Raw genomic sequence first — 12,982 nt, forward strand, 5'->3', positions numbered from 1 at the left:
ACTGCCTTTCCCACTCTCTTATTGACTATGAGTGCAACTCCATTTCTTCTAAGGGTTTCTTGCCCACAGTAGTAGATATAATGGTCACCCGAATTAAATTCACCCATTCCCGTCCATTTCAGTTCGCTGATTCCCAAGATGTCGACGTTCAATCTTGTCATCTCACGTTTGACCACATCCAGCTTGCCTTGGTTCATAGATCTTACATTCCAGGTACCTATACAATATTGTTCTTTACAGCATCGGACCTTCTTTTCGCTTCCAGATACATCCACAGCTGAACGTCCTTTCGGCTTTGGCCCAGCCGCTTCACTCTTTCTGGAGCTACTTGGAAATGCCCTCCGCTCTTCCCCAGTAGCATATTGGACACCTTCCGACCTGAGGGGCTCATCTTCCGGCATCATATCTTTTAGCCTTTTAACATTGTCCATGGGGTTTTCTTGGCAAGGATACTGGAGTGGGTTGCCATTTCCTTCTCCAGTGGACCACATTTTGTCAGAACTCTCTGTCATGACCTGTCCGTCTTGGGTGGCCCTGCACGGTATAGCTCATGGCTTCACTGAGTTACGCAAGCCCCTTCGCCACGACAAGGCAGTGATCCATGAAGGGGTCTGGCTTTGTTAGTGAGATAGAATAAGGCTCAGCTGTTAAGGTGGTGTAATTTATGCCAGAATACTTTTTCTCTATTTTTCTTGTTGAAGACCTATTACTGTAATAAAAGCCCTATATCTCTCTGTGAGTAGCTGTCATTCTTTGAGTAAAGTTTCCAGAATGTTATTTTTGTGATCATGTGATATTATTCCCAGAACGTACTTCCCTCCCTTATGTTTGAAAAATGGACAAAAAGCACAATATAAAGCCAGACAATTGAAATGGCATTTAAAACTTCCATTCTTTTGAGAGTCTTTCTTCAATTACTAATGTCTTGTGTCTCTTTGTTCTTCTGATAGTGTTTGCCAGCGAACCCTGGGGACTGGTTCAGAGATTTGCGCGATATGAAGATAATTAGCGTGACCCCTCTGGAGACCTGGCTAGTGCTATGTAGTTACAGATACATGGAGTTGGCCAATAATTTTGTGAACTGTTTGAGAAGAGTAGGAAGTCCCATGAATTTTCGTATTGAATATCCCAGAATGTGAGCTATATTGGATTCTTCATTCCTCAAGACCTCTTAATTAATCTTTTTAATGTGTCCATATCAAGCATGTTAAACTTCTGCTTCTAAATGTCAGTAAGGTAGACATTTTGGTAAACTTTCTGGGGAGCAGATTGTTTGATTGCTCTCTTTCAGCTGTACACTGGATATAGAGGCCTGGCTTTGTTGTTCCATAATGACAGAGATGACCCACCACATTTAGCTAGCCACATGTAATGGTATGTGGGAAAGACCTTGGGAGACTGAGCGAAGAGATGCTGCCAAGGGAACAGTCAGATAAGGGACAGCATAGCCTGCAGCTAGATTAGGGCAAGAGGCTTAGAAGAGACCCTCCCTAGTTTCTCAAGCTGTAAAGGAGATTGTGGGGAGAGAATTGTACTTTCATGCTTGCAAGATTCTGTCAGTGTAGCTTTACAATAAAGTAGAATTTGCTCATCTGGTTGTGATTCCTATCTGGTTTACCCCACGAGGCCAACACCACATGAGTTAAGACCCCAGTGGCTGCACTGGCATAACATGAGCGAAGGGTCTGCAGGAAGGGGGGCCCTCCTTAAAGTCAAGATGGCAGTCGCAACTACATTATTGAACCCCCACCACTTTTGTGGGTCCCAGCTGCCATCTTGCATAACTATCATAGCTTGGGCCAGCTGTACCAATTGAGTGAGGGGAGTCATGCCTAGGTCTCCTCTGATTCTTGGAAGACTCTTTGTTGGGGCCAGGAAAGTTGGCACAGAGATCAGTTAGTCACAGGTAGTCCCCGGGTTAAGAATGCCTGGATTAGATGATCCATAGTTAAGAATGAATGGAGCCCTTTGTAGCAAAATTTGAGTTAAATACATGATGATTTGAGTTAAATACACAATGACCAGCCACAACTGGCTTCATCGAGAATTTGCATCTAGTGGTGAAATTCATGACCGACCACCAAAGGCAGATGTTTTAGGCTGACATTTGTAAACTTAACATGATCTTAAGCGTGTTACTTCAAAAGTAAGTTAAACTGAATACAGTAGTTTTAGTCCCTTGTACTCTCTCTCCTTTTAACCCCCCCTCCCTGCATAGCTGAAGATTTCTGGTTGGTTCACAATAAAACACCCTAAAAATACAATCTGAGTAAAAACATATAGATAAAATCAAATAAAATACAAAACGGTTACTTGGCTGCTGTGTTCTTTAACTTTTGTAATGTCTAATTGTTTTCATTTTAATTCTGTTCGCCACTCAGAGTTACTTGTTGAGATGGGCGGCCATATGAATTGGATGGATAAATAAATAAAAATATGATATAAACTAGGTAGCAGCACAGCATCCTTTCAGAAAGAAATATAATTAAAAGTCAATTAAAAAGCCTGAGAAAGTAAAAAAGTCTTCACATGGCACTGAAGTGTTGCTAATGTGGATGTCAGCCGAGCCTTTCTAGGGAGGGAGTACCATAAATGAGGTGCCACCACTGAAAAAGCTCTCCTCTTATAACATGCCGAGTTACATGTTTTAAAGTAGTAGAAAAAGTGCTCCTTTGTATCATCCTGTCCTAGGTAATGTATTTGTAAAAATATTAAGCGTAAGTACAGAAATCCCTTACCTTTAAATCTGTAGTATGGATATCAAGAAAGATTACTATGCTTTAGAGGTGCTCCTCGGCTGCTGCATGTTGCAGCAGCTGAAATTTTCAGCATTGCTTGTAATTCTTTCAGTACATCCAAAGCATGCAAGTCAGACCCAGAATAACAGGTACAGTATATCTCTTCACAGATGACATGATCCTTGGCCCAGCTGTCGCGTCATCAGTACTACTGAAAATCACATTGCTTTGGAAGCCAGGCTGTACATCTTAATGCAAAACCCTCATTCCACTTTATGACAATTTAGTTGGTCCCATGTATGTGTTCTGTTTCTATGAATTACATCACTATAGACCATCTTTCCCTCGCAGGAAAGTAAATTCTGTATACTAATAACCTGCAGAGGTGTTGATTATACGGCTGGGATGGTGATGAACTTTATCCTACATTGGGCATCATATCCTTGGGAAATATGCTTCACCCTGCTGCATAAGATGTTAGCAGGATAATGTTTTCTAATACATTCTCATTTTGGTCTGCAGCGTGCAAATAGAAGAGGGCCCTCTGCCATTGGTGAAAGTCCTACAACAGCATGTGACTCCTGAGCTACAGCTGGTATGTTTGCAGAATTGATAAGAACTGCTCTTCAAATGTATTTGGTGGAGAAAAAGACACATCATCGAGGTCGCTGGGAGGAAATTCTTGAAGGCTGGTCTTTCCAGAAGAATTGGCCAGGTTACAAACGTAGATTTTGCATGGTTATGATTAAATATTGTGTGTCAGCAGCTGTCCCTGTATCCTGATATGGTAGCTGCTTTTATTTCCAGAATACTTGGTAATAACTTGTTAGAATATGCTGAAGTCTAAAGGAATAGAATCAAAGAGTTGGAAGAGGTAGTGTAGGCCATGAACCCACTTATATTTGGAGTGATGGGCTGATTGGAAATTTTGAAAGCAGTCTGTCTCAGATCTCTTAGAAAAAGGCTGTCCTGACAAGCATGGCCAGTCACAAAACATGCATATCAGAAGGCAAACTGGTGAGGTTGCTTCCTGCCACCATATTTTCCTTCCCCTGCCCAGATGTTCTCTGCTGCCTCTGCCCAGTTTACATTTGTGTGTGTATGTTTTTTTCCTATGGCAATCACTTCCATTTAAAATCCGAGTTGCGGCCGTCCACTCTTTTTATTATTCAAAGGATGTCTTTGGGCCTACATGGAGTCCAGAGACATTATTATACATAATGATGTTGGAAACTAATGCTTTCCTTCACAACATATTTGCATTTTTTAAAATTTCATGTAATCTAAAAAATTTAAAGGTTAGATAGTACAAGAGCCTAGTAGGTATAAAGGGAGACATCTACAGAAAGTTGGATCCCTGGGTATCACACACCAGGAACTATGTTATATGATTTCTTGGTTTATATCCTTAGAGGATTTTCCTCCCTCTTTCTTCATAGTTTGTGATTAGGAGATTAAAAATGTTCAATGACTTGCTAGTTTGGCAGAAACATCTTCAGATCTTTTGGAAAGTAATCTTATGGACGAACTACACATTACGCACAACATACTAAAAAAAACTTGATAGCATGTCTGTGATGGCTGAAAAGACATCATTGTAGGGAGCGGTTATCCGCACAAATGAGTAGGGATAAGTCTTCCTTCCTTGAATGGTTGTGCTTATCTTGTTTCTGTTTCTAGGTATTATGTATATTGTCTTCAAATAAGAAGGACTGTTATGATGCTGTGAAGAAGTTCTTGAGTCTTCAGCACCCTGTTCCTAGCCAGTGTGTACTTGCCCGCACATTGACTAAACAAGGAGTGATGATGAGTGTGGCTACAAAAATTGCTATGCAGATCATCTGTAAGCTTGGAGGGGAGCTATGGGCAGTTGAGATTCCAGTAAGTAATTCTTTCCAAATAAGATAGATGTTGACCATATCATGGGCAGAAGGAACATTAAGATTGTTGGTCAAGCCTGAAATGATTTGCAGTCAATCAGCAATGATTTCTATGATAAACTTCTGTTTATCTAACAGCAGGAACTAAGTCTATCCCACCCTAAAATATGCTGTTGAAAAGAAAGGAGATGAATATTATAAATTGAAGGAATCAAAATCGTAGTACAGCTCTGGCATTCAACAGCTTTTAAAAATACCTTTGCACCAGCCTCTGGATTTCAGAGTTCTGCTGAAAAGAAATAAATCTGACATCTGCCCCATCCAGCTATAGGTAGTCACGTGGGGTGTGGGTGTCTGTCTGTCTGTCTATTGACATGTAACCCTGTTTCATAGTCATCCATCCTAAGAATTTTGGGAGTTGCAGTTCTATACAGAGTGTCAGGCATTTGTTCACTTGAAGATGCCTAACTATTCCTTTCAAGAAAAGTCTTGCAGGGGATATCAAGAAGTGGTGATGTGATGTTGATTATGCATGTAAGAAACGACGTGTTGATACATGCAGCCTATATATTGCCCATTTTACTATCTGAGTTAGTAGGACAGTCTTCTAATTTTATCATGCAACATTTTAAAGAAGATATTGGCTCTTTTTAAAACATTAAAAACTCTTTATTTTTAATTCCCCTTAATCTATCGTTTTTGTATACTGTATGACTTTTCCTAACGTCTTAGTCTCTAGCATAAATGCTCAGAGTTTTTTATACACATTTCTCCAACGTGCTTTTTTATGTAAGTGTCTTTGATGAGACTTTTAAAATGTAAATTTCTCTGGTGCTGTTTCTAAAGAAAAATGTTCCCTTTGATACATCATTTTTGGAAATGTACTCTTCTTTTGAATATATCTTTTTGAGACTTGACCAAAGAAAGGTGTAGTCTAGCAGACATCATTAAATGCTACCACCCATCCTGCAACTCTCACCATTTTGCAAATCCTCATCTATAGAAATTTATGGTTGATTTCTGTTACATCCCTGATCAGACCACTGAAGGAGGAAAACGAAAACAAGGTGCTATTGCTGCTGGCACATTCCCTTCACGTTCTTTCATGCCACATAAAGATCCCACATTGAATGCCCCATCCAAATTGCATAATCCATGAGGCAGTCCTTGCCTTGTTGCTGGGCCTGGGACACTGATAGTGCTGTAGCTCCATAGCAACAACAGGTCTTGTTTCATCCTCTGATTCAGTTGTTATTTATTTGACAGCTGAAGTCCCTAATGGTGGTCGGGATTGATGTCAACAAAGACACGGTGACCAAAGGAAGTTCAGTTATTGGATTTGTGGCCAGCCTGAATGCCTCAATAACTAAGTAAGATTCTTTATTTCCAAAGCTTTAGTTCTGAGGAAGTTTACACATAGGTCAGAGGTTGCAATGGCAGCTCCATGCTAAGGTAATGTAAACTAGTCATTTTCACATTATTGTCTATTGCTCTGTTAATGAGAATGTCCTGCCTGTTTAGCATTTCTCATTACCTGCATCCCCATCCATTTGTTACTTGTTTCTACAGTAGGATACATCTCTAAATCAGTTTGTCTGAAGAGGAAGTAAAAACCTTGAGAGTGGTCAGGAATTGCTGTCCCTACACTTTAAGAAACCTTGGCCTGTTGGCAATTTCTTTGGTTGACGTAGGAATGTAAAGTGCAATAGGACATAGACAATAATAAAGAGAGCTATTCAGACATTTGAGAAGGAATATCGATCAAAGATGAGAAACTGATAGTTCTGCAGATGTTGCTGAAGGACAGCTCTCAGTATCCCCTTACCATTTCCCATAATATTAAGGAGGATACTGGAAATCATAGTTTAGTAACATCTGAAAGAGAAGTTCCACATTCCTGGACCTGTGTTATTCTTTTAACCATGCTGAGAGCTTTATAATTAATTGACATTCTCTTTGCATGCAGGTGGTATTCTCGTTGCATTTTGCAGCATGCAGAAGCCAGTATGGCAGATTGTTTAAAAGTCTGCATGGAAGGTAAAGTGTAGTATATAAAGAGTGTGGAATATGCTTTGCAATTAAAACTTCACCTGGCTGGAATAAAGCAAGGATTCACAAAATAGTGGCTAGTCTTTTTTTTCCCTTTGGCAAGACAAATCTTACAGTATGAAGTGGGTCAGGGCAGCACTGATAAGGAGGAATTCTCATTCCATAATTTATTTATCAATTTATTAGCATTTGAATGCTGTTTCCTATTTTAAAAAATCAAGTGAAAAGAGTTAATTAACATACATGCATCAAAACATTATATACAATATACAATTGGAAGATTTTCAAAGTGGGTGCATTTATAGGATACACTTGGCAGGTATGGGAAGAATTAAGCAGCCCCACCACATCATTGTTTCATTATAGATGTCACATCCTCTGTTTTGTCCCTCTCCTATGGTGGCAAGGATGAACTTCACTTTTCCAGAACTTGGTTGCCTTTAGATGTGTTAGGAATGTAATTGCTAGAGTTGGGTGGGCACAGTGGCATTGAGTGCAATCACAATGCTTCTGAAGGGTGTCACAGGGGCAAAAACTGTTACCGTTGCACCTTAAACAGATTTGGCCTTGAGGAAGGAGTCCTGATTTATTTATTTATGGCACAGATTTGTATACCACTCCATCACAAAGACTTAAGGTGGTTTACAAAATTAAAATACATATCAGCCTTTTTAAAAAACCAACATTCCTTCATCCCCATAAAACTCATGAAACTCATCACGTAAAACAAGATCCGAGAGCCAGTTTGGTCTAGTAGTTAAAGTACCAGGCTAGAAACCAGGAGACTGGGAGTTCTAGTTCTGTTTTAGGCACAAAGCCAGTCACTCTCTCTTAAGAAGAAGGCAGTGGCAGAAATGTTGCTAAGAAAATTGCATGGACTTGTCCATGCAGTCAAAAAGAGTCAATAATGATTCAAGGCACCAAAAACAATCAACTGAAAGGAAAAACAGAATGTGCACCCCCTGCCAACCAAACAGTTTTGCAGCAATCTGCCCAAAGTTGCCCTGTCATGGGGCTTTGCATTACAGGTAGTCCCTGGGTTAAGAACTCCTGGTTTAAGGACAACCCATAACTAAGAATGGAGCCTATGTAGCAAAATTCGAGTTAAATACACAGTGATTCAAGTTAGATATACAGTGGTACCTTGGGATACGAACTTAATCCGTTCTGTGACTCTGGACGTATCCCGAGTTGGTTGTAACCCGAAATGTTCGTTAGTAGAGGCGTTCGTATCCCGAGGTACCACTGTACAATGGTTTGAGTTAAGTACACAATACTACTTACAGTGCATTCGGAAAGTATTCAGACCCCCTTCACTTTTTTCAATTTTGTTATGTTGCAGCCTGATACTACAATTGTTCAAATTCATTTTTTTTCTCATTAATCTACACTCAGTACCCCATAATGACAAAGTGAAAGCAGAATTTTAGAAATGTTTGCAAATGTATGAAAAAGGAAAAACTGAAATATCACATTGGGATAAGTATTCAGACCCTTTGCAACAACACGTGAAATTTAGCTCAGGTGCCTCCCATTTCTCTTGATTGTTGCTGAGCTGTTTCTACACCTTGATTGGAGTCCACCTGTGGTAAACTGAATTGATTGGACATGATTTGGAAAGGCACACACCTCTCTGTAGAAGGCCTCACAGCTGACAGTGCATACTGTATCAGAGCAAAAGTCATGAGGTGCACAGCTCAGAGACAGGATTATTGCAAGGCACAGATCTGGGGAAGGCTACAAAAGAATTTCTGCTGCACTGAAGGTTTCCAAGAGCATGGCAGCCTCCATAATTCTCAAATGGAAGAAGTTTGGCACAGCCAGGACTCTTCCAAGAGCTGGTTGCCTGGCCAAACTGAGCAATCGGGGGAGAAGAGCCGTAGTAAGAGAGGTGACCAAGAATCTGATGATCACTCTGACTGAGCTCCAGAGATCCTGGGTGGAGATGGGACAAAGTTCCAGAAGGACAACCATCACTGCAGCCCTCCACTGATCTGGGCTTTATGGCAGAGTGGCTGGATGGAAGCCTCTCCTCAGTGCAAAACACATGAAAGCCCGCTTGGAGTTTGCAAAAAAGCACCTGAAAGACTCTCAGACTGTGAGGAACAAGATTCTTTGGTCTGATGAAACCAAGATTGAACTGTTTGGCCTCAATTCTAAATGTTATGTCTGGAGGAAACCAGGCACTGCTCATCACCTGCCCAATATCATCCCAACAGTGAAGCATGGTGGCGGCAGCATCATGCTGTGGGGGTGATTTTCAGCAGCAGAGACTGGTCAGGGTTGAGGGAAAGCTGAATGGAGCAAAGTATAGAGATATTCTCAATGAAAACCTGTTCCACAGCGCTCAGGACCTCAGATTGGGCTGAAGGTTCACCTTCCAACATGACAATGATCCTAAGCACACAGCTAAGACAACACAGGAGTGGCTTAGGGACAACTCTCTGAATGTCCTAGAATGGCCCAGCCAGAGCCCTGATTTGAACCCTATTGAACATCTCTGGAGAGACCTGGAAATGGCTGTCCACCGACGGTCCCCATCCAACCTGATTGAGCTTGAGAGGATTTGCAAAGAAGAACGGCAGAAAATCCCCCAATCCAGGTGTGCAAAGCTTGTCGTGTCATACTGAAAAAGACTTGAGGCTGTAATTGCTGCCAAAGGTGCTTCAACAAAGTAGTGAGTAAAGGGTCTGAATACTTAAGTACATGTGATATTTGTTTTTTCTTTTTAATAAATTGGATGTGGAAACAGACTGGAAGTTTTCTTTGCCATTAATATATACTAGGCTCATCAAGCCGAGCATAGTCCGCCAGCCATGTTTGTGAGTCACCAGTCCATTTGGCCCTTGACAATTCCCTCTTTATGGGGTGTCATTTATGAGGGTGTCATTCATGGTTGGTGTGCTGCATTTCTCTTATTGGCCTATAAATGAAACAGGCCTGATCTGCACAGATATTTGGTTCTGCCTGAGCTCTGAGAACATTTTAAAGAGAGTGGGAAGTAAGTTTTCTCAACCTGGCAATTCCCCAATCTGGCAGTCTCTAGAAACGTTGGATAATTGTTTTTGTAATTCCCAGATGGCCCAGCTGATTGAGGATTACATAAAATATCTGGTGGCTAGGGTTAAAACATATAGATTTGTTAGATATTTGTTTATTCATTCAATTTGGATGCCTAATATCCTATCTTTTCTCCAAGAACTCAAGGTAGCTTAGATGAGGAGCTCCCCACAAAAATAACTGGGCTGAGAGAGAATGAGTGGTCCAAAGTCAACAAGTGAACTTCCATGAATAAGGATGGACATGAACCTGGAGCTCCCCAGTTCTAGTCCAGGTTCTTTACCACTATACCAGCTGGCTCTTTGTCTTACCATCTTTACTCAAAAATAATCTAGTATTGCCCCCAACTATATTCAGCATAGCAATATAACTACTTCAAGCAAGTGGCAAGTTTTTAAAATATGTAGATAGGTGCAAAAACATTTGCACTGCTTTCATTTGTCTAGAAGCAGGTCCTGAAAGTAATAAGATATTCCTGGCAGCTCCCCTCCCCACATCCATTACTGGAATCCAGTCTGCTTTAGCTTTTCCTTGCAATTTTACAGGTGCTATAAACAAATGGCAGAAATGGAATGGGCGACTACCTGCACGTATAATAATATACCGGGATGGTATAGGAGATGGGCAGTTGAAGATGGTGGTGGATTATGAAGTCCCACAACTGCTAAGCATCCTTGATGAATACAGTGGGGGTTGCAGGTAAATATTTCCTACCCTGCACCAGGCTGGTGGTATAAAACATCAGACAGCCGCTTTTCCTCATGGTGCTCCATCCCTGTGCAAACCACCCACTCTCCAAATTTGGAAGAGCAAAGGAGAGGAGAACTTGCAGGGTGCTCATGATTCAGGAGCACCTGCAAGTTCTCCTCTCCTTCCCTCCTCTTGAATGAATTCTCCCTTCTCTTTTTTTTTAGGTTATACCTGGTTGGTGCTATGTTTGTACTATCTTGGTTTTTCATAAGTCATGGTTTACAAACGGAGTCATGCAGACAGAGGAAAATTTAGCTGCCGGCATTTCTGTTCAGTAATTATACAGGTAGTCCTTGACTTATGGCCACAATCGGGACAGGAACTTCTGTTGCTAAGCAGTGTGGTCATTAAGTGAGTTGTGACCAATTTAATGACTTTTTTTGCCATGGTCGTTAAGCAAATCACCACAGTCATTAAGCAAATCACATTTTTAAGCAAATCTGGCTTCCCCCATTGACTTTGCTTGTCAGAAGCCCCCTGGGAAGGTTGCAATGGCAATCATGTGACCACGGGGACACTGCAACCATCATAAATACAAGCTGGTTGCCAAGTGCCCAAATTTTGATCATTTGACCGCAAGGATGCTGCAACGGTTGTAAGTGCAAAGACTGGTCATAAGTCATTTTTTTCAGCATCATCGTAACTTCGAATGTCATTAAACTAATGGTCTTAAATTGAGGACTACCTGTAGGCAAGAGACTGGGCAGCATTACATTTGCATTAGTTTCCTCTCTGGGAATATTAACACTGTAGCCATCATCCTTGAATAAAATACTATGAAATAGCAACAATTGTTGGGAGCCAGATTTGATCTGCAGCAGCTCTCATTTCACAGTGGAAATAGTGATTAACCAAGTAATTCATTGTTTTTCATTGGATTTCTTTTCCTTTTTTTTTTTTTTTTAATATCGGAAGACCCAAGATGTCACTGATCATTGTGAAAAAGAAGTGCCTCTGTCGCTTCTTCACTGACTCTAACAGGGGCCTGAAGAATCCTCCTGTTGGAACTGTTATTGATACAGAAGCCACCCAACCTAAATGGCAAGTATATATGGTCACAACCAGAGAAACTCTTGTCTGCATATCCCAGGGATAGACAAACCTTTTACAGTTGGAGGAGGCACACTTCTTTTACAAAGGAGCATTGTTGGCGATATGATGCTCTGGTGGGTTGGGCTGAAATTTTTGATGATTTTGAGATGCTGGAAGGTTTTTAAGAGAGAAAATAGGTGTGTTAAGCACTGCTTTGCATGCATCAAGAACATGCAGTCAATCCTCCTAAATTAACATCTGCTTAGCCTACTATAGATACATAATATAAATAGTACCAAGCTCCTTTACACTGAGTTACATGTACTAATGACTTAATTTAATTTTTAAGGTTTTTTTAAAAAATTCCTTGTGTTTTTACTTTAGTTGCAGTTAATCTCCTCAAACGTTCAAGTGAAGAGGAAGGCAGGATGGATATCTAAGAAATCCATCTTTCAATGAATTATTGCCTTTATTGTTACTGTTAATCAGCTCACACTACATGAAATTTTTCCCAGTACTAATTCTCCCTTTGTCCAACAGGTATGACTTTTTCTTGATTAGCCAACTTGCAGGCCAAGGTACTGTCAACCCCACATACTATAATGTGGTTTATGATGACAACAGGTTGAAGCCAGACCATATGCAGCGGCTCACTTTTAAGATGTGTCACCTCTACTATAATTGGCCTGTAAGTAGCACCCCTGATGCCATCAGCCTAGAACTTGTCCATCCCATCTTCTGGTGAAGTTAGGAAGGAAATGGTCTCTTATTGCTTTCCCCAATCTGGCATCTTCCAGATGTGGTGGACTTCAACTCCCAGCCTCCCCAGCCAGCATGGCTTACTGAGAATGCTGGAAGTTGTATCCCAATGTCTCTGAAAAGAGAGAGATGACCTCTCTACCCCTCCTGATCCCACCATTTCCCTTGGCTTCCGTTCATGTGCAGTAGCACCACTGTTCACTCCCCAACCAGTTAAGCAGCTGGCCACGCAAGGTTCTTGGATTTGCCCATTGTACCCTGGCCTGCACAGCTGCCTGCTCTGAAGACTCCCTCAGAATGAGTTTCCTCACGCAGATAGCCAGGCTGGTAAGTTGTTTAAGATGCTCTAAGCTCCATGAAGCAGTTGCTCTGAACAGTGGATTGGAGGGCAGCTGGCGGAAGCCTGGCCCAACTCGTTGCCTATCTTGCTCCACCAGCTGAAATGCATGCTAGAACAACCCTTTCTAGAGTACTCAGCTAGGGAAGAAGTGTGAAATATTCTAAATACATATGGTTCTAAATACAACTATACTTTCAACTTGTAAGTGCCCAATCCAGGGTGAGACCCGCCTTCTGTTTGTAATCCCTGTCTGGAACTAGACTAACTGCTGGATATCATTGACTGGAGGGTTCAAGGACTCTGTTTTTTTTACCAGACACCAGAAACAGCTTGCTGCTTTTGGCCATAGGTGGCAGTGCAAGATAGTGACATCC

The 12,982-nt window shown here is 41.2% G+C and overlaps 1 protein-coding gene across 4 annotated transcripts in view; it reads left to right on the forward strand.

Moving 5' to 3' along the window:
- PIWIL4 (piwi like RNA-mediated gene silencing 4) overlaps window positions 1–12,982 on the forward strand; it is a 46,749-nt gene that overhangs the window by 33,303 nt on the left and 464 nt on the right. For all 4 annotated transcript variants that reach the window (XM_088140585.1, XM_088140588.1, XM_088140589.1 and 1 more), the window contains exons 13-20: window positions 951–1,135; window positions 3,261–3,333; window positions 4,419–4,619; window positions 5,885–5,988; window positions 6,585–6,655; window positions 10,273–10,426; window positions 11,393–11,518; window positions 12,050–12,197. In XM_088140585.1, the coding sequence (XP_087996711.1) occupies window positions 951–1,135; window positions 3,261–3,333; window positions 4,419–4,619; window positions 5,885–5,988; window positions 6,585–6,655; window positions 10,273–10,426; window positions 11,393–11,518; window positions 12,050–12,197 (1,062 nt within the window). The remainder of the gene's footprint in view (window positions 1–950; window positions 1,136–3,260; window positions 3,334–4,418; window positions 4,620–5,884; window positions 5,989–6,584; window positions 6,656–10,272; window positions 10,427–11,392; window positions 11,519–12,049; window positions 12,198–12,982) is intronic.

The sequence above is a fragment of the Python bivittatus genome, unplaced genomic scaffold (assembly GCF_059951505.1).
Source record: "Python bivittatus isolate LINGU-HERP-01145 unplaced genomic scaffold, Pbiv_v1 ctg000340_np1212, whole genome shotgun sequence".
In the NCBI taxonomy this organism is placed as follows: Eukaryota; Metazoa; Chordata; class Lepidosauria; order Squamata; family Pythonidae; genus Python; species Python bivittatus.